Source organism: Trachypithecus francoisi, unplaced genomic scaffold, assembly GCF_009764315.1.
Source record: "Trachypithecus francoisi isolate TF-2019V2 unplaced genomic scaffold, Tfra_2.0 Lachesis_group4, whole genome shotgun sequence".
In the NCBI taxonomy this organism is placed as follows: domain Eukaryota; kingdom Metazoa; phylum Chordata; class Mammalia; order Primates; family Cercopithecidae; genus Trachypithecus; species Trachypithecus francoisi.
Window position 1 is genome coordinate 30,253,276 of NW_022681469.1, and position 22,672 is coordinate 30,275,947.

At 52.2% G+C, this 22,672-nt stretch overlaps 2 protein-coding genes across 7 annotated transcripts in view; both read right to left on the minus strand.

Moving 5' to 3' along the window:
* Positions 1-4,092, minus strand: part of FLNC (filamin C) — a 29,179-nt gene extending 25,087 nt beyond the window's left edge. For both annotated transcript variants that reach the window (XM_033194357.1, XM_033194356.1), the window contains exon 1: positions 3,490-4,092. In XM_033194357.1, coding sequence (XP_033050248.1) covers positions 3,490-3,841 — 352 coding nt within the window. In that variant the 5' untranslated portion in view covers positions 3,842-4,092. The remainder of the gene's footprint in view (positions 1-3,489) is intronic.
* An 8,212-nt stretch (positions 4,093-12,304) lies between these two features.
* Positions 12,305-22,672, minus strand: part of CCDC136 (coiled-coil domain containing 136) — a 31,189-nt gene continuing 20,821 nt past the window's right edge. Inside the window, exons 14-19 of one of the 5 annotated variants that reach the window (XM_033192822.1) lie at positions 22,125-22,637; positions 21,507-21,728; positions 19,522-19,803; positions 18,521-18,838; positions 16,564-16,670; positions 12,305-12,636 (exon numbers count right to left, since the gene is read on the minus strand). In XM_033192822.1, the coding sequence (XP_033048713.1) occupies positions 16,569-16,670; positions 18,521-18,838; positions 19,522-19,803; positions 21,507-21,728; positions 22,125-22,637 (1,437 nt within the window). In that variant the 3' untranslated portion in view covers positions 12,305-12,636; positions 16,564-16,568. The remainder of the gene's footprint in view (positions 12,637-16,563; positions 16,671-18,520; positions 18,839-19,521; positions 19,804-21,506; positions 21,729-22,124; positions 22,638-22,672) is intronic. The other 4 variants (XM_033192818.1, XM_033192819.1, XM_033192820.1 and 1 more) reach the window with 4 other exon arrangements.

Genomic DNA, 22,672 nt, shown 5'->3' on the forward strand with positions numbered 1-22,672 from the left:
AATGCCACAAAGGGCTTTAGAAACCAAGGGGTTCCGATAGTGGGGCAGGGGTGGGTGGGTGGGGTCTAGTACATTCTCGGTTAAGTCTTGAAAGTCATGTTGTCAAAGGCTGGGGGCCAGAGGGACTCCAGCCTCAGGAGCTGACACACTCCACCCATCACCTCCTTTGAGGAATCCTTTGAGCCAGAACTGGTTCCTCAAGATTTGGGGGGGCCTAGATCCCACTTAACAATCAGAAAGAAATATCCAGAAGCCTGGGGCGGCCTAGCACATAGACAGATCTTTGGAATTCAGCTTACTTGTAAAGGGCAATGAAGTTCTGAAATCTATCAGCTTCCCAAAGCACTGCTTTCAGGAGGCTGGAAGCGGGTGGAGGACTCAGTCTTGTTTACTGATGTTGCCCGAGAGATGGGAGAGGGTGGAGTGGAGGCTTCCCCTTACACATCTTCTCCCCTCCACCCTTCCCCACATCTTGGGGAGAGTGTTAGGAGACCAAGAGCCTGGGAAATCCAGGGCATCCCCTGCCTCGCTCCCACCTGCCATGGGAGGGGTGCCTCAGTCTCCCTGTCCCTCTGGCTGGGGCTCTGGCCTCCTGGGCTCCCCCACCCTGTCACTGATTCATCCTTCCTTCCCCAGCAGCTCCCCAGCCCGCCCCCTTCCCCTGGCTCCACTGCAGCACAATGGTTTGGCAGCTTTCAGATTCCATGACACACTCACTCCCTGCCTCCCGGTGCTTTCTCTCAAACGCACAGGCTCCAACACTTTCACACAGTCTGGATGCCCCAGTGCCCCCAGTCTCTCACAACCCCGACAGACTCCAAAGCTCACATGCCCAGAAGTACTTCTTGCAAACTGGAGCCAGACCCCTGGGCAGGAAGCCTTGAGGTTGTAGGGGTTGGAGGGGGTGTGTATATGGGGAGGGTGGTCATTCATACTTGCTGGAGAGGGAGGTTTCTCCCCAGCAACTGGCCCTGGGCCAGACAGCAAGCGGTCCAGGCTTGGGGCAGGAGAAGGGCAGTGAGGCCCCAAGTCCCACTCTGGAAGCAATGACCTCCCTCTCCCTCCTCCCTCTTGGAGGCCAGGCAGAGGAAAGGAGCTCAGCGCCACCAGGGCCCACCAAACCACTTCTCCATCTGCCTAGGGATACCCCCAAAGGAGTGGGAGGAGCCAGACAGCTAGTTCCTGAGGCCACCCCAGGCCTCAAACGAAGGGGGAGGAGAGGGCTGGGCCTAGGGAGGTGCTGGGACAGCTGCTGCCCCCTCCAGCCCCTCCCCCGGTTGTTGGCTCCAGGAGAAGGAATAGCAACTGGGGAACAGCTGCGGGACAGAGCTGCCTCATAGGCCTCTTTGTTCGGAGGGGTCGAGGGGCAATGGGGGCCCAGCACAAGGTGGTGGGGATATGAAGGGCACAGCTCCTTTAGCCTGGGCTCAGGGCCCCTTCTTCAGGTGGACTTGGATCCCAGCTGCTACTCCAGACCCCGACTTCCTTCTAGAAAGAGAAGTGGGGAGTCTTTCTGAAGCCCCCTGAGGTGCCCAGACTCTCGATTTCAGTGCTGAGACAACACTCAGAAGGAGGTCCCGTGGATCGCCCCTTCCCACCACTAAATGGAGTAGGGGAGCGAGCAGAAGCAGGATGCCCCCTCCTTGTGGGCAGCCCCTTTGGACCTCTGCCGGTCGCTGCCAGTGTCCCCTCCCCTCCAGCCTCAGCCTGGGGCCGGCAGCTGAATTGCTGACAGCTTATCTCATCAGCGCAAGTGAGCCACTTGGCCCAAATGAGGACTGCCTCCCCTTCCTCCCAGCGGGAACCAGGGAGCTTCCCTACCACCCTCAAACCAGCTTTTGCTTCTTCCCCTCAGCTCTAAGCTGGCCCCTCCTCCACAGAGCCAAGGGGGCTGGAGCCAGGCACCGCCACGGGGGAGGGGAGAGGTGTGCTCATGAAGGACTAGGCCTGGAGAGGGGCCGGGAGCCCCCGCAGACTGGAAGGGAGGGGAAGGCTGAGTGGTTTCCTACATGTCTTGCAGAGGCCTCCCACTCTTCCCCAAGACCCCACCTGGGACAGTCAGTCCTGCCTTTCAAACCCCAGTCTGCTGAGGATGCCGGCCCAGGACTGACTCCTCTCTGACCCCTCAGCCTCCATCACGTAGCCCTCAGCCTCACTACACACTCCAGGCCCCCTCCCCCACCCCCTGCCCTCAGCCTTGTCCTTCTGGAAAGCTCAGAGACATCTGCTGTGTCACGGAGGCAGGGCTATTTCCAGGCCAGGCCAGGCGGGTGGGGTGGGGGGGCAGTATAGGGGTAGGAGGGGGTAAGGGCTAGGGAGGGGACTGGATGGGGCAGAGGGCCCCGGGCTGACCTCAGCTGCTATATCAGGAGGCCTAGAGATCGCCCCAAGGGAGACTGGGGCTGACAGAGAAATCTCAGGGAACATCCAGTGTGGGGCCCACCTGGCCGGCCATGAAACTCCTCTCGTGGGGCCGTGGGGTGTACCGTCCAAGAACCCCATCCTGCAAATCCCAGCAAGGTTCTTAAGAGCTCTCCACAGGGGTGGGGGTGGGGGTCTTCCCCAGGCCCCCCAGCCTCAGGGATGACTGCAGGACTCTGAGGGCAGGACAGCCTCCTGCCACTCCAAGCCCACCCTTGGCGTCTTTGCTCCCAAGACTGGAGTATCTCCCCGCCCCCACCCTGCACTACACACCTTCCAAATCTGGTTACACTCAATGACTTCCTCCCTTCCACAGGCCTTCCCCTCCCTCTCCGCAGCCCAGACCGTTAGCTGCAGCCAATCCCGGGGTAGGGGATGGGCTGGGGCAGGGCCTGGACTTGCGGAAGCCCCCTCCGCCGCAGGCTGAAGCAGGAGGAGGACAGTCAGGGGTTAAATCTCCCCGCGCTCGCTCAGTGCCTTTTTAGGTTTCTGAGGCTGGGCCCTGCCTGTCCTGGCCCCTGGGCCTGAACCCAGCTGCTGAGCACATGCACGAAGAGGGCCTCCCGCGCCAGCTCCCCTCGGCCCCAGAGCCCGCAGACGCGGGCAGTTGTTGGGACCTGTCTTCAGCTCTCTCCTGGCCCGCGAAGGGGTTGTGAAGCTGGGGAGCCACTTGTTTTGTTGGGGGCCCCCAGTAATCAGTGACAGGCACAGGTTCTGTCCTCCCAAGTGTGTGCTAGGGTTGCCCGATGGAAGGAAAGGGGACAGTGAGCGGAGACGGGCGGTGGGAGTGTGCATGGCGAGGCGGCAGCTGGAAGGCACGCAAACCCTAAGGCCTGGACTACCCGGGACACCCAGGGAGTGCTCGCTGTCCCCAGAGGGATGTGCAGACAGTGCTCGTGGCCCGCGTCGGTGGGTGGGAGGGCCGGGGCCAGGGTCTTCTCTCTGTACCAGGGGGGTGCCCTCTGCCCTGTCGCTCAGCTCCTCGAGCGCCCACCCCGCACCTGTGTCCCCTGCCCCATGGGGCGACCCTATCCCTGACGCGCCCGTGCCCTCGCCCCCCGCACTGACCTATGGACACAAGCTTGATGTGCTCGCGCTCCAGGAACTCGAGGGCCACGGACACGTTCTCCAGCTTCATTTGGCGAAAGTTGGGGCGCGGGTGGAACTTGCGGTACATGCGCTTCTGGCTGAGCACCTCGAGCAGCGCGATGAGCCGGAGCCCGTCGCTGAGGTCGCGCTGCAGGTCGGTCAGGCGCTTGCCCACGCACTTGAGGTGCTCATTGCACCAGCGCGTGAATGTGTTCTGCTGGATCTTCTTCCACGGCGCGTCCTCCGCCAGGTCCTTCTCCGTGGACGGCATCTCGTCCGTCTCGTCGCCCAGGCCGAGGCCGGCGTCTGAGTAGCCGCTGTTGTTCATCATGCTGGCGCGGTCTGGGGGTGCGGCCGGGGCTAGGGCCGGGGTTGGGGCTGTCGGGGGCTGTAGGGCGCTGTCGGGGCGCGACCACGGAACTCGCTGCGCTGCGCTCCTCTCCAACTTCTCTCGCGCCGGGGCTGGCGGGGCTCGGCGGGGCTCAGCTGGCCTCCTAGGTGCTCGGCCGCTCTCTGGCTCTCTCTCCCTCTGGGGGCGGAGCGGTGCTCGGGAAGTGCGGGCTAGGCCGGGGCGGGGGGTTTAAGAAGCCCCCGGGCCGCCGCCCCCCCGCCGCGCCCGCGGCCCCCGGGTCCACGTCAGAGCGCCGGCCTCCCAGGAATGCCGCCCGGCCCGCGGGTGGGGGCCGCGCCGCGCAGGACGCCCCGCCCCCGCCGCCCCTCCCCTGCGCCGCCCAAGCAGCGGGACAGGGTTGAGGGTGCCCACCTCCTGGGCCCCCGGTGCCGCCGCGCTGGAAGATGGCGAGGGAGGGCCGACAGTTCTCCATCCATACCCAACACACCAAACTGTCAGGAATGAAATATGCTCCCTCCACACCTCGCACGGGCTAAAGAGGTAAATGGGGAAACTGAGGCCAGTGATTAGGGCAAAACCCACTGATCTGGTGTTGACAGAATTTTCTAGACTAGTTGGTGGCAGGCTGTTGATACCTGCGAGGGCTGGCTCCTAGCCCAGGGCATTGTCCACCTGTGGACAGGGAAGGGAAGTGTGTGTGCTTGTGCAGAGAGGGCCTGAGAGGAAGCAGGGACCTTGCCCAGGCCAATGAAGGAGAATCCTGCGGGGGGGGGGGGGGAGCTTCCCAGCCATTGCTTGACTTTACAAATAGAAAAGCCTCATGTGGGGCCCAAATCCAGAGTCCCAGGAGTAAAACTGGGCCTCCTGCCCCTGACTCAGTGTCCCTGTCAGCAGCCCGTTTGGCCTCATCACCTCAGAATGAAGCTGAGCTCAGGAAAAGGGCACCCAGTGACTCACACTGTGTGTTCCCCTCCCCCAAGTCTGACTCAACTGAGGTGGTAAGAGGGGAAGGAGAGACTCTTCCCCCATAGTGCCAGGGAGCCCCCTGGGCAATGTGCCCATTTGGGCCATGGGGCAGATCCTGCCAGGGAAAGGGTGGGTCAGCCAGGCTGAAACAGGGAGAGCCCCAGCCAGGGCAGCCAGAGGGAAATGTGACCAGGCAGGTGGGCAGGGCCAGGGTCAGAGTGGTCAGGGAGAGCCCAAGGGAGCCAGCTGGGATGCCCAGGTAAAGCTGTACTCAGGGCAAGCCAAAAGCTGGAGGCCTGGGGAATAGAACAGCAGGGAAACTGAGGCACCCAAACAGACCCTCTGGCCTGGGGTGAGGAGAAAGAGCTAGAGAACGTATTTCTTTTTCTTTTCTTTACTTTTTTTTTTTTTGAGATGGAGTTTCGCTCTTGTTACCCAGGCTGGAGTGCAATGGCATGATCTCTGCTCACCACAACCTCTGCCTCCCAGGTTCAAGCGATTCTCCTGCCTCAGCCTCCTGAGTAGCTAGGATTACAGGCATGCGCCACCACACCCAACTAATTTTGTATCTTTAGTAGAAACGGAGTTTCTCCATGTTGGCCAGGCTGGTCTAAAACTCGCAACCTCAGGTGATCTGCCCACCTCAGTCTCCCAAGGTGCTGGGATTATAGGCATGAGCCACCGTGCCCAGCCTAGAGAATGTATTTCTATAAGGAGAAAATCCATTCTGCAACTCTGTAGCATACATGCAGCCATATCTCCCAGTTCCCCCTTTTTCAAGCCATGTGTCCTCAGCTTTCCCACCCTTCTAGACCCAGTTAGTCGAGCTGAGATGGGTAGGAGGCCATATCTGAGCCTGAGAAGTTTCTTCAAGCCAGGGAACGGTCTGGGCCCTTTTAGGCACATCATTATATCTAATTCCTTTTCTACCCCTAGACCTGGTATAAAGGACGGGATAGTGAGCATCTTTGGGGGCTAATTCCCCCAAGGGCCAATGAGGGCACCCCCTGTTATGGAGCTGAGGAAAAAGTTTCAGGGTTCTGTGGGGGGCAATGCTTATGATGACAGGGGTCTATGAATAATTTCTTTCTCTTCTCATTGAATGAAATTGCCTGGTCCTTAGGTAGGGAGGGGGATGAGTAGAGAAGGGACCAGAAAGGTCCCTTCTGTGCGTGGCTAGGGGTGGGGGGAGCTCTGGGGACCCTGATAGTGACAGGCGAGGTATAAATAGCCTGGGCCCTGCGGCTCATGTTCTGTCGGCTGCCTGTGACGAGGTGCTCAGGAATTCCACTCTCCTGTTGGCAACCCCTTCTCTCTATCTCTAGAACTCTCATTCTCCCCAAGCCACCTTCAACTCTTGGCTAAATCCACCCGTCAGGCACCAGTGCTGTCCATACACTTGAGAGGCTGAGCTCTGCTGTGGAGAGAGGCCCGGCTCCTAGGACACACAGCTGGGCCTCACAGGGGAACTGTGTATATACAAAGGCCGACTTCTGACAGCCAACCTGAAGTGCCAGGGGCTCAGGGTTCAGCAGTGCTGCCTGTGAAACCCTGGTGAGTAAACTGAGGCACAGATCTGAGAAAGGATGCATTCCTCTTTGAGCTGCTGGGGAGGAGAAAGGGTTAAGGTGAGTTTGCTTGGAGTTGACAGCCCCTTTACAGACCCTAATAGTCCACAGTCCTGTTTTGCAGGCATTATCTGAGGTCCCCCAGCCAACTAAGCGCCTCTGTTCAGGTGGGAGAGGCTGGAGGAAGCCAGGGAGGGGAGAAGGAACTCCCAGTGTAGCTTCCCTTGCTTTCCCTCTGACTCATGAGCTCGCTCCAGGGGAGGTCAGTGTGCGGGCTCCAGGGGAGGTCAGTGTGCGGGGCCCCAGGGGATCAAGTGAATGGTTGGCAGAGGAGGGTGCAGAGTGCCAAGGGATGATTCCCGTCACCCCCCCTCCAACCCCCGCAACTGTCCTCAGAAACCTGAGCCTGTTGCTCTCCAGGATAAATCGGGGCCTGACTCAGGCCCCAGCATCCAGTGACAATCAGCCTGACCCAGGCGCGGGCTGGTGACTCAGCCCTCAATATAGCCCATGAGCCCAGGCCCCCAGCCTGGCCAGCCAGGCTGGAACAGACCGTGCACAATGCTGGGCCTTGGCCTGCCAAGTAGGGTCCCCTCCCCGAGGAGCGCTGACATGCTCCTCCCTAAGCCAGGCAGGGGCACACAGGGGCTTACAAGGGGTTTCATCAGCTGAGTATCTGGGCAGTGCTGGCTGGGGCCACAGGCCGTTTATAGCCCCCTGACTCACCACCCGCTGACCTATCTCAGGAGACCAGGTTGCCTGGCTCTTCACCTGGTCCTGCCTCTGCCACTGAGGGGCTCTATTCATTAGTCACCAATATTGGCCATATTTATCTTGGGCTGAGCTGAATCCAAGTGAGCGGGTACAATGAGCCATGTTTGAAAATACTGTTTTTCTGGAACCAGGGATATTTCCACAGTCACCTGTGATGATACTGGGCTGGCCAGGTCACAGCAGGCACTTTCAGTGATACTGATACTGACTGTGGCACTGACCCAGTTGCCAGGGACAGTGTGGTAGAGTGGAATGATCCATGGGCTGAATTCCAGCCTTTCTACTTCTAGCTCTATAACCTTGGGCAAGTAATGTAACTCTTTTGGGCCTGTTTTCTCATTTTTTTGGTTTTTTTTAATGTGTGAAAATGGAAGGAAATCACAAGAAAGATGATTAGCATGGTGCCTGGCATCTAATAGGTGATCCAAAACAGTTAGTTTGCTTCCTCTGATTATCTTAGAGACCAAGGGGTTCTGGTGAGAGAGGCCTTCCCCTGCAGCTCTGTGTCCACATCCCTGTGGGACCACTGCCTGGATCTCCAGGTTGTTCCCCTCTCCCCTTCCCTGCAACCCAATATTCCCTCTGCCACAATCAGAACAGGCAGTACCTGTCATCTTTAGAATCACACACCCTGCCCCAAAAGCAGCTGGTCCTTGACAGGAGTGGCAGCGGGTGGCTACTCTACCTCTTGACCTGGAAAGGGAAACCAGAGAGGGCTGGACTGCAGGCAGCTTGCAGAAAGGAGGCAGTTATGCAGAGGGCAGCAGTGGGGAGAGATGGAGGCTCCTGAAGGTGCTTTGAGTCCCTGGTTCTGGCACACCTAGACCCAGGTGCATGCCTGCCTGTGGCTTCCAGGGCATACCCCTCCAGGCTTAAGATCAATCCTTTTTTTTTTTTTTTTTTTTGGTATAAATTTAGAGGGTACAAGTGCAGTTTTGATACATGGATATATTGTTTAGTGTGAAGTCTGGACTTCTAGTGTAACATCACCCAAATAATGTACATTGTACCCATTAAGTAATTTCTCATTCCTCCCCTCACCCCACCCCCACCGCTTCAAAGTCTCCAGTGTCCATCAGTTCACGTTCTATGTCCCTGTGTACACATTATACACATTTTTTAACTCCATTTTTTTTTTTTTTTTAAAGAAGGAGTCTTGCTCTGTCACCCAGGCTGGAGTGCAGTGGCGTGATCTCGGCTCACCGCAACCTCCGCCTCCCAGGTTCAAACGATTCTCCTGCCTCAGCCTCCCGAGTAGCTGGGATTACAGGCGCCTGCCACCATGCCTGGCTAATTTTTGTATTTTTAGTAGAGACAGGATTTCCCCATGTTGGCCAGGCTTGTCTTGAACTCCTGACCTTGTGATCCGCCCGCCTCGGCCTCTCAAAGTGCTGGGATTACAGGCGTGAGCCACTGTGAACGACCTTAACTCCACTTATAAGTGAGAACATCCTACTGCGTTTTTTTAAGCTAGCTTAAGTGAATGTTTCACATTCAGCAGGAAAGATTCCTCTTCAATACACCTGGGTAACAGTGTATTATTAAAACAAGGAGACAGAAAGTCCAAACCAAATGAAGAGAATGGGATTCTAAAATGAACGGAGGGTCAGGTGCAGTGGCTCTCACCTGTAATCCCAGCACTTTGGGAGGCTGAGGCGGGCGATTCACTTGAGCTCAGGAGTTTAGACCAGCCTGGGCAACATGGCAAAACCCCACTCTGCAAAAAATACAAAAATTAGCTGTGCGTGGTGGTGAGCGCCTGTAGTCCCAGCTACTCTGGAAGCTGAGGTGGGAGGATGGCTTGAGCCTGGAAGGTGGAGGTTGCAGTGGGCTGAAATTGCACCACTGCACTCCAGCCTGGGCAACAGAGTCAGACCCTGTCTCAATCAATCAATCAATGAAATGAACAGAAAAGAACATGTCCTAAAGGGAGGGGTTTTGTATTCTAAGCAAAAAGGTTGGAAAAGCAGGCCCACATTCCTGCCATTAGGCAGGCTCTAGGTTCAGGTCCCCTAGCTGGGGACCACCCTACTAGAACCTGACCTCTATCCTGGCTTGTAATTCCAGGTTAAATCAGTGATCTTTAGTGTCTTAGTCCATTTGGGCTGCTGTAACAAAATACTACAGACTGGGTGGTTTATAAACAACAAGAATTTATTTCTTACAATTCTGGAGGCTGGGAAGTTTGAGATCAAGATGCCTGCAGATTCCATGTCTGGCGAGGGGCCTACTTCCTCACAGATGGCTGTAGTCTTTTTTTTTTTTTTTTTTTTGAGACGGAGTTTCACTCTTGTTGCCCAGGCTAGAGTGCAATGGCAAGATCTCGGCTCACCATAACCTCTGCCTCCCGGGTTCAAGCGATTCTCCTGCCTCAGTCTCCTGAATAGCTGGGATTATAGGCATGTGCCACCATGCCCAGCTAATTTTTTGTATTTTTAGTAGTGATGGGGTTTCTCCATGTTGGTCAGGCTGGTCTTGAACTCCTGACCTCAGGTGATCCGCCCGCCTTGGTCTTCCAAAGTGCTAGGATTACAAGCGTAACCCACTGCGCCTGGTCTGGTTGTAGTCTTACTGTAAACTTACATGGCAGAAAGGGCGAGGGATCTCTCTGAAGTCTCTTTAATAAGGGCTCTCTGATCCCACCCCTGAGGGCTCTGGTCTCATGACCTAATCACCTCCCAAAGCCCCCCTCCTAATATTATCACCTTAGGGGTTAGGATTTCAACATATGAATTTGCAGAAACATGCGGACCATAGCTTTTGGCTGTAAGTCCTTTCCACCACCCATACCCATGTTCTTCAGTCAACTGGTGGCGGCAGTAAAGTGGGTAAATAGCAGTCTCACTACACTCAAAAACAAGCAGCCAGTGGCACCAGGTCGGTTGTGAAATAATTTCTTTAGGTTACAACCGAGAGCATACAATCTAATACAATTGACTAAGGTGGTGCCTCTCAAATCTTACTGTGCATACAAATCAACTGGGCATCTCATTAGAAATGCAGATTCTGCATCAGTAGGTCTGGGTTGGGGCCTGAGATCTGCCTTTCAAATAAGCTCCTGAGCAATGCTGATGCTGCTGATCTATGGGTCACATGGAGTAGCAAGGAGATAGACTAGCCTAGGTCAGAACTGTCTTCAAAGAGGAGTCACTTAGAGCTGGGGTGCCCAACCCCCAGGCCATGGACCAATACTGTCAGGAACTGGGCCACACAGCATTAGGTGAGTGGTGGCTAGGCAAGCATTACCACCAGAGCTCTGCCTCTTGTCAGATCAGTGGCAGCATTAGATTCTCATAAGGAGCAGGAACCCTATTGTGAACTGCGCATGTGAGGGATCTAGGTCGCACACTTCTTAGGAGAATCTAGCTAATGCCTGATGCTCTGAGGTGGGACAGTTTCATCCCGAAGCCATCCCCATCCCCCCTCCATCTGTGGAAAAATTGGCTTCCATGAAACTGGTCCCTGGTGCCAAAAAGGTTGGGGACCGCTAAATTAGACAAAGGCAAAAGAGGCATGTGGCACTGTCTTCAGTTTGCCTAGTTGCAGTCACGTTTCTAGGAGGCTAGTCACAATTTCAGCACTGACCCCATGTCTGCTAAAACAGACTTTCAATTCCGCCGTGTCACTTCTCTGGGCTGAATACAACTTGAAAATCTCCTCATTCTAAATGTCCTTGCTACTCCCCATAGGTAAGAGCTAGAGAAGGATGAATTCATTTAGCTTGGCAGTGCTACCATAGTATACACTCTGTACGTGTGTTTCTTTGGACGTTTGGTTGAATGGAACAAAGTCCTTTCAGGTGGGAGGGAGGAAAAAAGAGGGGTCCAAAGAAAGCCAGGAGTCATGGGGTCATTCTTTCCACTATGGCTTAAGAATATGCGTGGGGCTGGGCACTATGCCTCATGCCTGTAATCCCAGCACTTTGGCAGGCTGAGGCAGGAGGATTGCTTGAGCCCAGGAGTTTGAGACCAGCCTGGGCAAAATGGTGAAACCCTGTCTCTACAAAAAATACAAAATTTAGCTGGGCATGGTGGTGCATGCCTGTGGTCCCAGCTACTTGGGAGGCTGAAGTGGGAGGCGCTTGAGCTCAGGAGGTGGAGGTTGCAGTGAGCCAAGACGGTGCCACTGCACTCCAGCCTGGGTGACAGAGTGAGACCCTGTCTCAAAAAAAAAAAAAAAAAAAGAAAGAAAAGAAAAAGAAATAAAAAGAATACGCTTGGGGTCTTCTTTCGTATGGAAACATTCACGATGACAACCTCCAATCACAAAGGTTTCACAGGAATGAAGGTAAACAGGAACACACATAAACTACCCTCATCATTCTACTTGTCCCAATTAGATCCATCCTCAGGCTTCTGTCCTGCTCTAAGCTCCAGGAGGCTGACCTTGAAAGATTACATCACCTGAGCACCTCTGCTCTGTCTTCCCGTTGGGTTCGGCTGATGAGCTACCAGTAGAAAACTGGCAGGTGGGAGGAGAAGGTAGGGGAATACATATCCCACTTCATCACGGCTCTGGCGGGGGCTGCACCCGCTGTGGCTGCCACTCCTGCCTGGGGCCCATTTTCAGAGCTCCAGCTCTTGCTTCCTTTCCTTCCTGCTTCAGCCTGGGATGCTTTACACTGTTGCTAGTGCCTGGTACTTCACTATGTTTTGTTGCTTCTCCTAACTCTGCCTTTTGTACACAGTCCCTTCATTAAACTCTCTTCATGTAAAGCTTTGAGTGTGCCACCTGTTTACCGCCAGGACTCTGGCTGATTAAAGTCATCTCTAAGGGTGAATCCCTTGAGAAGTCACAAAGGCTAAGCCACGAAGGCACATACGTGGATCTTCTTAGGGCAGCCTTCTCATGTAGGTAGGTGTGCACACAGAACCTAAGGGGAGGTCTCCCCAGCCCTTGTTCATTCCATTTCTCCATGCTCAGGTGAGCACCTCAGGATGGGTTCATGAGCACAGACCAACCCCTCTGTGAGTCAGTTGTCAGCACAAGAGACCAGCCTCATTTCTGAGGTCATCTGCAGGGTGAGAAGCCGTATTTAGGAGTCAGACTCTTATGTGAGGTACTTGCCTAAAGGGGGACCGCTCTGTTCTGGTTATGTTGTGAGGCATTTAGCAAACAAAAATCCACAGTCTCATGTAATTCAGTTGATATTTAATTACAAGGAACTCAGGTTCTTACACAAGGCAGGAGATGGGAGTCAGCCGCTCCCCACAAGCCTTTCCAGCCTGGGTGACTGAGGCTGAGGAGACGGGGACACATGGAACATATGGAGAGGGTTCTGGCACAGTGTGTCCTGCCCAAAGCTGAGGGTGGTGGCCACTGGGGATCTGCCCTCGCGCTGGCCAAGGTCTGCCATCACTCCATGAGGCAGAACTCTGACTCCTGCTGTCGCATGTTGGGTAACACATATAGAGCCACAGCTGCAATAGCCAAGAATACCATAGGCTTCCACAACCCAAACATGTTCTGTGGGACCAAAGAGAAACTGTGAGTGCCCAGCCTCCTGAACCCTGCCCTAAGCCAGAAATCACCTGCCTATGGGTGCCCAAGACACCTCAGGAACATTGTGGATCGGTCTCTCTTACCTCCTGGGTAATCAGTGGAGGCAAGTGATCTCTCAGTCCTGGCACCACTAGACATGTGGCCCAACACTGTACGCACCACCTTAGGTGACAGCCTGTATTCAGGCCTCCGTTTCTCCCCATGGGCTGAGAATACTAGCTCCCACGTGAAGAAGCAGACTCAGGGGCCAGACTTCCAAGTGGTTGCAATGAGAAAGGAGTGAATGCCATGGCAATAAAGAGGAGGGTAAAGCTGGCGCTTTGGGAAAAGCAGCAGCACTTCATTAGTTTCACTGCAGTGAAGTGAAGTCAGAGTCAAGAGGATGGGGAAGGGGGAGTAAGACTGAGGGGAAATGAAGAAAGTGCACCACGGAGTGTAGGTAAGTAGGAGGTTCTTAGGCAGACAAACTTTGACAGAGAATGACATTGGTTCAAGGAAATTTAAGGAAACCTGTCACTGGGCCTGAGTCATTAAAACACTCCTAATCACCAGGTATGTTGACTGACTTCCTGGCACATGTGCTAGAGTATGCTGAGGCTTCCAGACACTGCCGGCCACTAGGGAACCCTGCTGATTCATGGGACAAGTGGCACCATCAGAAGATATCCAAAAAGCATCCATTAGGGAATATGAAAATCTTAGACAAGAAAATACATACTTGGGGAAATAGCTTTTATTTTTATTATTTTTTTGCTCTACTATCTGAAAGGTAGAATTTGGATTTTGAGTCATAAGCTATAGCATAGGTAAGAGAAGGATGGTTTCAAGTAAAAATGGAATATAGCCCATTAATGCTAATAACACATTTTCTCAGATGATAACTTATCTAAAAAGAGGATTTTAAGCCTGCTAAAGAGCAAAGAAAATCTCCTGAGCTTGTAGAAATAGCTACTAAGAACAACAGAAGATATGAAATGGAAAGCCAAGCAACGTTAGAGGTGGATATACAGAGTAATTCATGTAAGAAAACCAAGAGATCGGCTGATGGAGGAGGATCGCTTGATACCCGGAGTTCAAAGTGACAGTGAGCCATGATCATGCCACTGCACTGGAGCCTCGGTGACAGAGTGAGACCCTGTCTCTAAAACCAAAAACAAAAACTAAGAAGGGAGCTAGCTAGAAAAAAATACTGACATGGTCAGATGCTTCTATCCTAAAGTACATTGCTAAGGATGTTAGTCTGGTGTTCTTAAAGGAGGGAGGAGTTGAAATCCTTAAATGTGACTGGTGTACCTCACACCGGGCAAAGGCAAGCTTCTGCATGGGATGGGGAAAGGGCCGGTGTGGGTGTCCCAAAGGCGTAAGTTGTGTCAAACTCTCCTTTTAAACTAGGTGAGCTAAGTGACAAATCACCGGAATCATGTTTTTCGATGTTGAATTGTTTGACAGGATTTTCTATGATCTTTGCAGATAATATGCAGAAATAAGGGTAGGATGACAGCACAGTATGTTGAATGACAGGTAAGTGACCAATGAGCTGAATAAAAGGACCCCACAAGACGACACTCTAGAGGCTCTGTCCTCTGTAGATGAAGATAGGGAAGGTGGGCTTGCCACCCCTGTAGACGATGTGAAGGTGGCAGAGGAAGTGAGTATCTTAAAACCACAGGGTCAAGATTAAAAACACATACACACAGAACCTTATAAGGTAAGAACAATGAACTATAATAGGGAAGAATGGAAAATTCTGCCTTTGAAGCCTCAAAATCAAATGCAGGTACAGAATGGGGAAAGGACGCTTAGCATACACAATCTGCAGAGGGGCTTATAAACAACACATGAAATAAATTAATAACATATTAGTTACCTAAAGAGCTAATGTGATCTGAGGTTGCCTAAACAGAAGTATGGTGTCTTCCTACTTGGGACCAACGAAGAGAAACTGCTCAAAATGAGAAGAGACGATAAGGGGAAGCAAGATGGGAATCTTATCTGTTGCTAATATTGAGTCCTAAACTGATTCGCAGCTTCCTGGCTGTTTTACTTAACTTCTCTATGCCTTCGTTTAATCATATATAAAGTAATAATAGGAGTAGCTTCTTCACAGGGTTGTTGCAAGGATTAAATCAGTTAATATACCTAAATGATTAGAACAGTGCCTAACACATAGACTGCATTTTGTAAGTGTGTGCTCTTTTTATTAATGATGGGGTATTTTATAATTTATAGAATACTTTCATCTATTTTAACCCATCTGGTCCTGACAAAAACCTGTGAGGAGGGCAGAGGTTTGATCATCCTTTGTTTACATTTGAAGAAGCTAGAGCTCAGAGTGTGCATTTTGCTCCCTGGGACAATGGCTGTCAGTAGAGGCAGACTCAACCGAGTTCTTCTGACCGCCTGGCAGCCATGCTTTCTACCACACTGGGCTCCCTCAGGTCCTGGCTGCACAGTTGCATGTTGGGGCCTCCCGGAGTTCTGGGGATAACAGGCCCCACCAGTAGAACCCTTCACCAGCAGTTCTTCCTCTCCCCCTGATTGGGCCAGGCTGAGTCTGAGGTGCTGGAAGGCTGTGGCTGAATGCTTTGGGTCTCACCTGTAGTGCCTTAAGATTTCTGGGGCGGGGGGGGGGCGGACAGGGGAGAAAGAGTCATAGAGAGGGGTCCCATCACTAAAGCAGTTGTGGACCAGGGAGTAAAGGGAATACCTAAAGTCAAGAAGAAAGGTGGAGGCTTGAAGATGAGTAATAGGAAAGCTGGGGAGGGAGCAGGAGGAAGGACAGAAAAGGAAATGGAGAGAAGTGCCACCAACAAATGCTCCAGCTGCCACCCTGTGCATTAAGCTACATTCTGTTCACAGGAATATGAGAAGAGAGGGGAGTAGAGGGGGAGGCAGGGAGAGCATGAGAAAGAAGCAACACAGGACTAGAGAAAATACCTTATGGGTTCCAGAAGGCAGGTGGAACCCCAGTCTTCCACCTTAGGCCATAAGACCACATTCTGCCTCCTGAATTTGGTATCCTGTTGACAGCCTAGATTGCATGTGTGGGAGCTGACTGGAAAGTGGCCAGAATAAATCAGTCTTAATTTCCTGAGAACACAGATCTCTGGCTAGTAGAAACTTTTCACTAATACCACATTCTCTCCAGAAAACCTAGCTTGGGAAGCCAATTACCATGGAATCTGACCCACAAAAGAGATAAACAGAGAACTAATAAAATTTCCCGGCATTCTGTTCTGACTTTTCTGGAGACTGGAAGTCCAGAAGCAGAGAACCGTTCAGTAGAAAGAGCAGAATACAGTAAGGGTTCAGTTCCATTTCACCAAGCTTGACGGACCAACTTAGGTTGCCCTCCTACCAATGCCCTTGGGACGATCATGAGGATCAGAGCTCTTCAGACCTCCTCTCTCTCCCAGCGGAAGAGGGATTCCTTATTTTGCCATCCTGGGTAGCAACAGTAGTGAGAACTTGACTCTGGAGTTAAAGACACAGAGAGTCCAGGCCAGCCTTGGAGACAAACATCAGCTCATCAGAAGTGGTAGGCTAGCCATCACACAGAGGATGAGCGGGGAACAAGTAGTAGTGAGGCAGCTTTGACAGTAGCAACCGAGCTGGGCTTAGCCAAGTTTTTCCCAGCCAAGGATTGAAACTCAAACCATGTCTCTGGCAAGCATTCCAACCTCCTATGCATTATGAAGACATGCTCAGAGATGTCACAGGCTTTGCAGTAGCCCAAGGAAAAGTCAGAACTAAAACTCAGACCTGAGCATCACCTATTGTAAAATAGCACAAGCAAGAAGCAAGCAGCTGGGAGAAAAGGGAAAGAGGAGAGGCCAGGGCAACCTGCACCCTCCCTCTATCCCTCAGAAGGAGAGGAAGCAATACCAGTACCTGCATTAGGACGACGTCTCAGCCCACCAGCACCAGAGCAAAGCCGAGATGACCACCAGGCCTACAAGAGGCAAGGAGAAGATGGGGGGATCGGGGGTAGGGGATGACTGCAACACACCAAAATGAGAAAGAAGCACGAGGAGAGACCAGGAGATATGAGACATAAACACATGGATCCAACAGATAATGAAGATGAGAAAACAAAGGGAAAAGAGAAAGGAATCAAGAGGTTAAAAAACAGGTAAGCTAGAGCAGTTGCATGTCTTTTCTGCTGCCTGGGCCTTGGTTCTTTCCACCGGCAGTCTGTAGGAATTGCAAAATTGAATGGGTTAAGCAGCAGCTAGGTCCAAGTCAGGCGGTGAGTCCAGTTTTCTTTCTGTCTCATCATATACCTGTCATATCTTGTCAAGCAGGACGTATCTGCACCTAGACCTTTCTTGTGACGCTGCAGAGAGTAAACGGCTTCCTTAGTGGAGTAGGGCAGATACTTTTCCTAGGTTGCTCTAGGAAAAGCCAGTCTTCTACCAGGCCACCTGTCCCTTTGTTCTAGCCTGCTTTCCATCAAGTTTCTTAGTATTTTGGGCTTTTGCCCCTTTGATCCTTTAGGAATCTAATGATATCATTGTAAAACAACATGCACCAAAACAAACTGACAAGGGAGAAGGGCTACTTCTTTCACTGCAACAGTCTTCCGGAGAGAAACGGCTTTTGCAAAGTGGCAACGTGCATGCCCTAGAGCTGCCTGCAAAAGATGCAGGACCCACGGGGCAAAGGGATCTCTCCATATATAGAAACATAGAATGTTATTTGAAATAGAAAAGTCAGGTCTAGCTTTAGAAATGTGGCACCAAAAGTAAAGACATCTGTGAGGCTCTGAACCAGCACATGGTGGAATATGATGAGCTCAAGGAAACATGACAGTGGGAGGGGCTGCAGTGGCTCCGACTTTTCACATCTTAGGTAATGGTCCCCTGGCACAAGGTAAGCAGAGCACTGCACACTGGATCCTTAGCCAGTGCTGAAGACCCAATTGCCAGAAATTCCAGATATCCTCAGAGTTGACTGGACAAGAGGCTTTTTTCTTTACCTCTGTTTAGAACAGAAAGAACCTGTAATGTAAGCTGAGGATTTACACAGGAAATACTCTAACTCTGTAGAGACTGGCCCTGAGTTAAGCCCAGGGCAAGAATTCAGTTGCTACATACCTGCAGAGATGTGCCAGTTATTAAAATATGGAAGTACTTCTATATTGTTGGTAAGTTACCCCTGGCATTCTAGCATATATATCCCAGGATACCTCCACCCCAACCTCTCAGTGATCTAGCAACTGTAGGGCTAGGGATGGTCTCCTTGGACTAGTCTATGCTCCTACTGTACAGACGTGAAATATTTTCACTATCACTCTTGATCACTCCCAGGCCCCGCCTTCATGTCCTGTGATACACAGAATCCAGGGGGCGACACAAGCCTACAAAGAAGAGATTATCCCCTGACACACCCCTAACAGCAACAACAAAGGTTAAACCTAACAGGGCACCATAGGAAAACCGGACTGAGTGACTTGCCCAGGCTGACAAAAATGGCCTGAAGTAGACTTCACACTGTCAATGTCCTTCCTGCAGTGCCGAAAGAGGGATGAGGGAACGCTCCTCACATAAGGAAGGTAACAAAGGCTACTATGTAAATGAAAGGACTCCAGGGACCCCACGATGGTTCCCAGAAAAGGTGGTCATTGTGAGGTGGTTCCACAGCAAACGGGGCTGAGCCCGTGATTTCCTGCAGACAGACTGCTCTCGCCTTCCCCTTCTGCATCTCTACTTCCCCGAAGGGCAGTGCCTTACAGTGCGAGGCCTCCACTCCTGGAGGTATCCATCCTTGGCAGGGCCACCCATTAACTCTGAGGTACCTGAGCCCAAGATCCCACTTCCCACTTGATCTAGCCTTTGGCTCTGGTTACCTTTTTGCTCTCAGAAAGTCTGAGGGGGTTGTTTTCTTTGGGACTTTCAAGGGAAGAGTCAACGTCATCTTCCTCCTCTTCACTGTCTTCTTCCTTCTCCTCTTGCTCTTTGTCCTCTTCATTTTCCTCCTGATCTTCTGTGGATTTAGCTTCCCCAGGATCTGCTGGCTCAGCAACTAGCTCATCCCCACACTGCTCCTTTGCTTCCTCTTTCACTTCCTTTTTTTCCTCTTTCATCTCCTCTTTCTTTTCCTCCTCTTTTGCTAGTCCATCTAATTTCCTCTGGCTGGCTTTGTAGTACAGCACCACCTCCAGACTCTGTGGGGTGGGAGTAGGGCAGGATGAGGGCTGCGTTACCTGTGAAGCTCCTACTCTCATGACAATGCTGTACTAGCTCCAGGAAACATGACTTCCAGCATGTCAGAGTACAAAGGTGCAGCCTGGTGCTCTGGGACTGTGAGCCAATCCTCTGAGCATATGTAGAGGGCATCACACCTCACCTCTCAGGACCACTATGTCTGTTGGCCATTAAACCATTTCAAACAGCTGCCAGAACTAAAGAGTCTTGGGTGTGCACCTAAATTGTTGCTTCCCACCCCTACAGTGACTCTTCTTTTACCCAATCCTCTTTCACTTATTAGTACACAACTACTTTGAACAAATTCCTCCCTCCTCATCTATTTGGTCCTTCTCTTGGGCATGTAACCCAGGAAGAACAGGGGCCCCAGCAAATGGCGCTGGGCGAACTGAAGGAGTTGTCCAGCCTAGGGGCTGTGGTCCTTTAGGGCTGCACCTCCCAATGTGAGCTGTGTTCCACTCTCCCCATAGCTTCACAGGAAAAGGGAGCACCCACTTTCCATTAAGATGGGAACCACTGTAGACACTTCAGAGATCCCAGAAGCTTCTCTACAAATCCTGGTTGAAAGGGTGGTGGAGACAATGCTTCTTCCCAGGATCTCCTCCTCCTTTCTGCTTATCTGGCTACCAAGGTTACTACTCACCTTTCTGGTCTCAAAGTCACTCTCAGAAGTATCCGAGCACGGCTTGATCATCTTTTTCATTTTAACCCCATTGGCATTCTTGTTCATGTTCTTATTAGCATTCTTCCCCCGGGCTTCTTTGACAACAGAGGGCCTCTTCTCCCTGAGCTGGCGGAGCTCCTCCTGGCAGCACTGCAGCTGCCCCTCCAGCTGCTCCTGCACTACCAGAAGCCGCCCCTGCTCATCCATGCTAGCCTGGTATTGCAGCTGCAGCTCTCGCAGCTTGGTCTGCAGTTCTTTGATCTGTTGGTAGTGGAGGGCCAGTTACCCAGAGTTGGCTGGTTATGCAACCAGTTGGCTGACCATGCAACCAACCTCAGCCCTGCTTGGGGGTCACTGTCTCAGAAATCTCCCTGCTAAAGCCCATAGGAAGAGAAAATATTCAACTGTGGAAAATGAGCCTCTCAAATAGTTTTACAAATAGCTTCTCCTAACTTGAGGCACCTGATGACGTACATCTAACAAGATGAAAAAAACGGCAGAGTATGGTGGCTCACTTGCCATCCAGTGTAATCCCAGCACTTTGGGAGGCTCAGGTGGGCGGATCACTTGCAGTCAGGAGTTCGAGACCAGCCTTGCCAACAAGGTGAAATCCCATGTCTACTAAAAATACAAACATTCGCTGGGCTTAGTGGAGCGCACCTGTAGTCCCAGCAACTTGGGAGGCTGAGACAGGAGAATCGCTTAAACCCAGGAGGTGGAGGTTGCAGTGAGCTGAGATCGTGCCACTGAACTCCAGCCTGGCAACAGAGTGAGACTCTGTCTCAAAAAAAAAAAAAAAAAAAAGAAGGTCAAAACGATTTAAATGGTGTTTTCTACTGTGACTGGGGAATAACAACAGGGCTGCTATCAATTCTGAACCTCGGGGATTTATTAGATAGAATTCTTTTTGAGATGGAGTTTTGCTCTTGTTGCCCAGGCTGGAGTGCAATGCTGTGGTCTTGGCTCACCGCAACCTCCGCCTCCTGGGTTCAAGCGGTTCTCCTGCCTCAGCCTCCTGAGTACCTGGCATTACAGGCATGTGCCACCATGTCCAGCTAATTTTGTGTATTTTTAGTAGAGATGGGGTTTCTCCATGTTGGCCAAGCTGGTCTCGAACTCCTGACCTCAGGTGATCCACCCACCTTGGCCTCCCAAAGTGCTGGGATTACAGGGGCGAGCCACCGCACCTGGCCTAGAATTCTTTTTATGGGAACTCCTACTTCATCCAACCTGTCTCTCTAACAGGAACAATTACTTAAAGAACTGTGTTGTACACTCCTGAAGTGTGTACTGGGCTCCTGTACCTCACCCTGGAAACAGAGGCAAGTCACATTCTGCTCCCTGATCTCGGGTTTTGTCTTCCTTGGCTGATGGCAGAACATGACCATCCCCTCAGTAGGGACCAATACTAGCCAATCTGGACCCATGTGTTCGTTGCTCTCTGAATCTCTCCCGTGTGTATACAAAGAGACCCCCATTGGACTGTGAACCCCTGGCCAGACACAAGACTTCTGTCCCATTCCTAGGGGGTGCAGAGCACTCTTCTTGGCATTGTGAGAGATCCAAAAGGAGACATGTCCCTGTCCTTGGGCTGCTTACAATTTAGTTGGTGCTCCCAGTTGGTGCACCAGGAGACAAGGCAAATGCACACAAAGTGATGAAAGAAGATTGGCAAGTGCAAAAATACAGTTCTACAGAAGTGGTCTAGAACAGAAAGCAAAAGAGAGAACAGAAGTGGCAAAGAGAGAAAGAGAAATCATTTGATGAGTGGAGTCCTGATGACCAGTAAACCCCAGCTCCACGGGCACTTGGGAAATGTCATCAGGGATGGAGCAGACTGCCCAGCCTCTGAAGTGCATGCTCTCCCTGCTTTGTCCCTCTCTCTTTAGCCTCTCTGAAGTGGCCATGACCCCTCTGGCTCCAGGGGCTGCCAGAGGAAACCCTGCCTCCCTGACAGTGGTTACCTCATTCTTGTCGTTCTGGGGGGCCACGGACTTTTCAAGGCATTCCATGCACTCCTTGAACTCCCTTTCACAGGCATCCAGCTCTTCCTTCAGGTCTTTCTGCTTGGCCAGTAACTTTTCCATCTGCTTTTGCAGCTGGCTGTGTTCCTCCTGGCTTATCTGGTACATGGCCTGCACCGTCTGCAGCTTGATCAGCACCTTCGCAACCATTTCCTCAAAGCGCTGCAGAGGGTGGGGGAGCAACAATAGCACCCTGAGGAGCACCTAAGCTCCGCCCCACTCTGCTGGGCCCTTCCCTGGATGCCAAACAATGGCCACCAGGATCCAGAGCTGCCCATGGGGGAATACTATATTTACCCCCATTAAAGAGCACCATGGCTGTGGTGAGGAAATGAACTGAATCTTATGGGCCTCTGTCCAGACAGGGGCATCTCTCTACGAGAGGGCTGAGTGGGAGACCAGGCTGCCATGGGTAGAAGGCTTCGCTTACTTTCAGTAGTTCCCCAGGTCAGCTCTGACCCCATTCCCACACTTCTTGTCCCTTCCCCTGGCAATGCATCTCTTAAAAAGACAAGAGTCCATCGTCCCCTGCCTGACCTGTCACCTGGCAACCGTTACCTCCACGTCTTCAGGCTCAGCAGGTTCCTCGTCAGTGCAGCTGCTGACAAAACTCTTCTGGCAGGTGTCAGAGCTACTGGTGCTGCCGTAACTCTTCTTATAGGTAATGCTGCTGTCGCTGGTGGTGCAGTAACTCTTCCCATAGGCCTCACTGGCACTGATGCTGCTGTCATAGCTCTTGAGAAAGCTCTCGCTGCTGGTCTGGGTGCTGGTGTAACTCTTGTTATAGCTCTCATTGTCATCCACAGTGGTATCATAAGTCTTACGGCAGTTCTCATTGCTGGGGGCCATGCTACTATAGCTCTTCCCGTAGGACTCAAGGCTCATTTTTATAGAAGGGGACTGGACTTGAAGCAGCTGCATTTCTTCTAGGCAGAGCTGCAAGTCTGCCTGCAGTCTCTTCCGCTCCTCTAGGAGCCTCCCTTGCTCTTGCTGCAAGAGCTCCTGCTCCGCCTGACCGGCGTCATACAGCACCTGCAGGGCCTGCATCTGCTCCATGAGCAGCTTGGATTGCTGGGGGCAGGGGTGGGGAGACATTATCATTACTG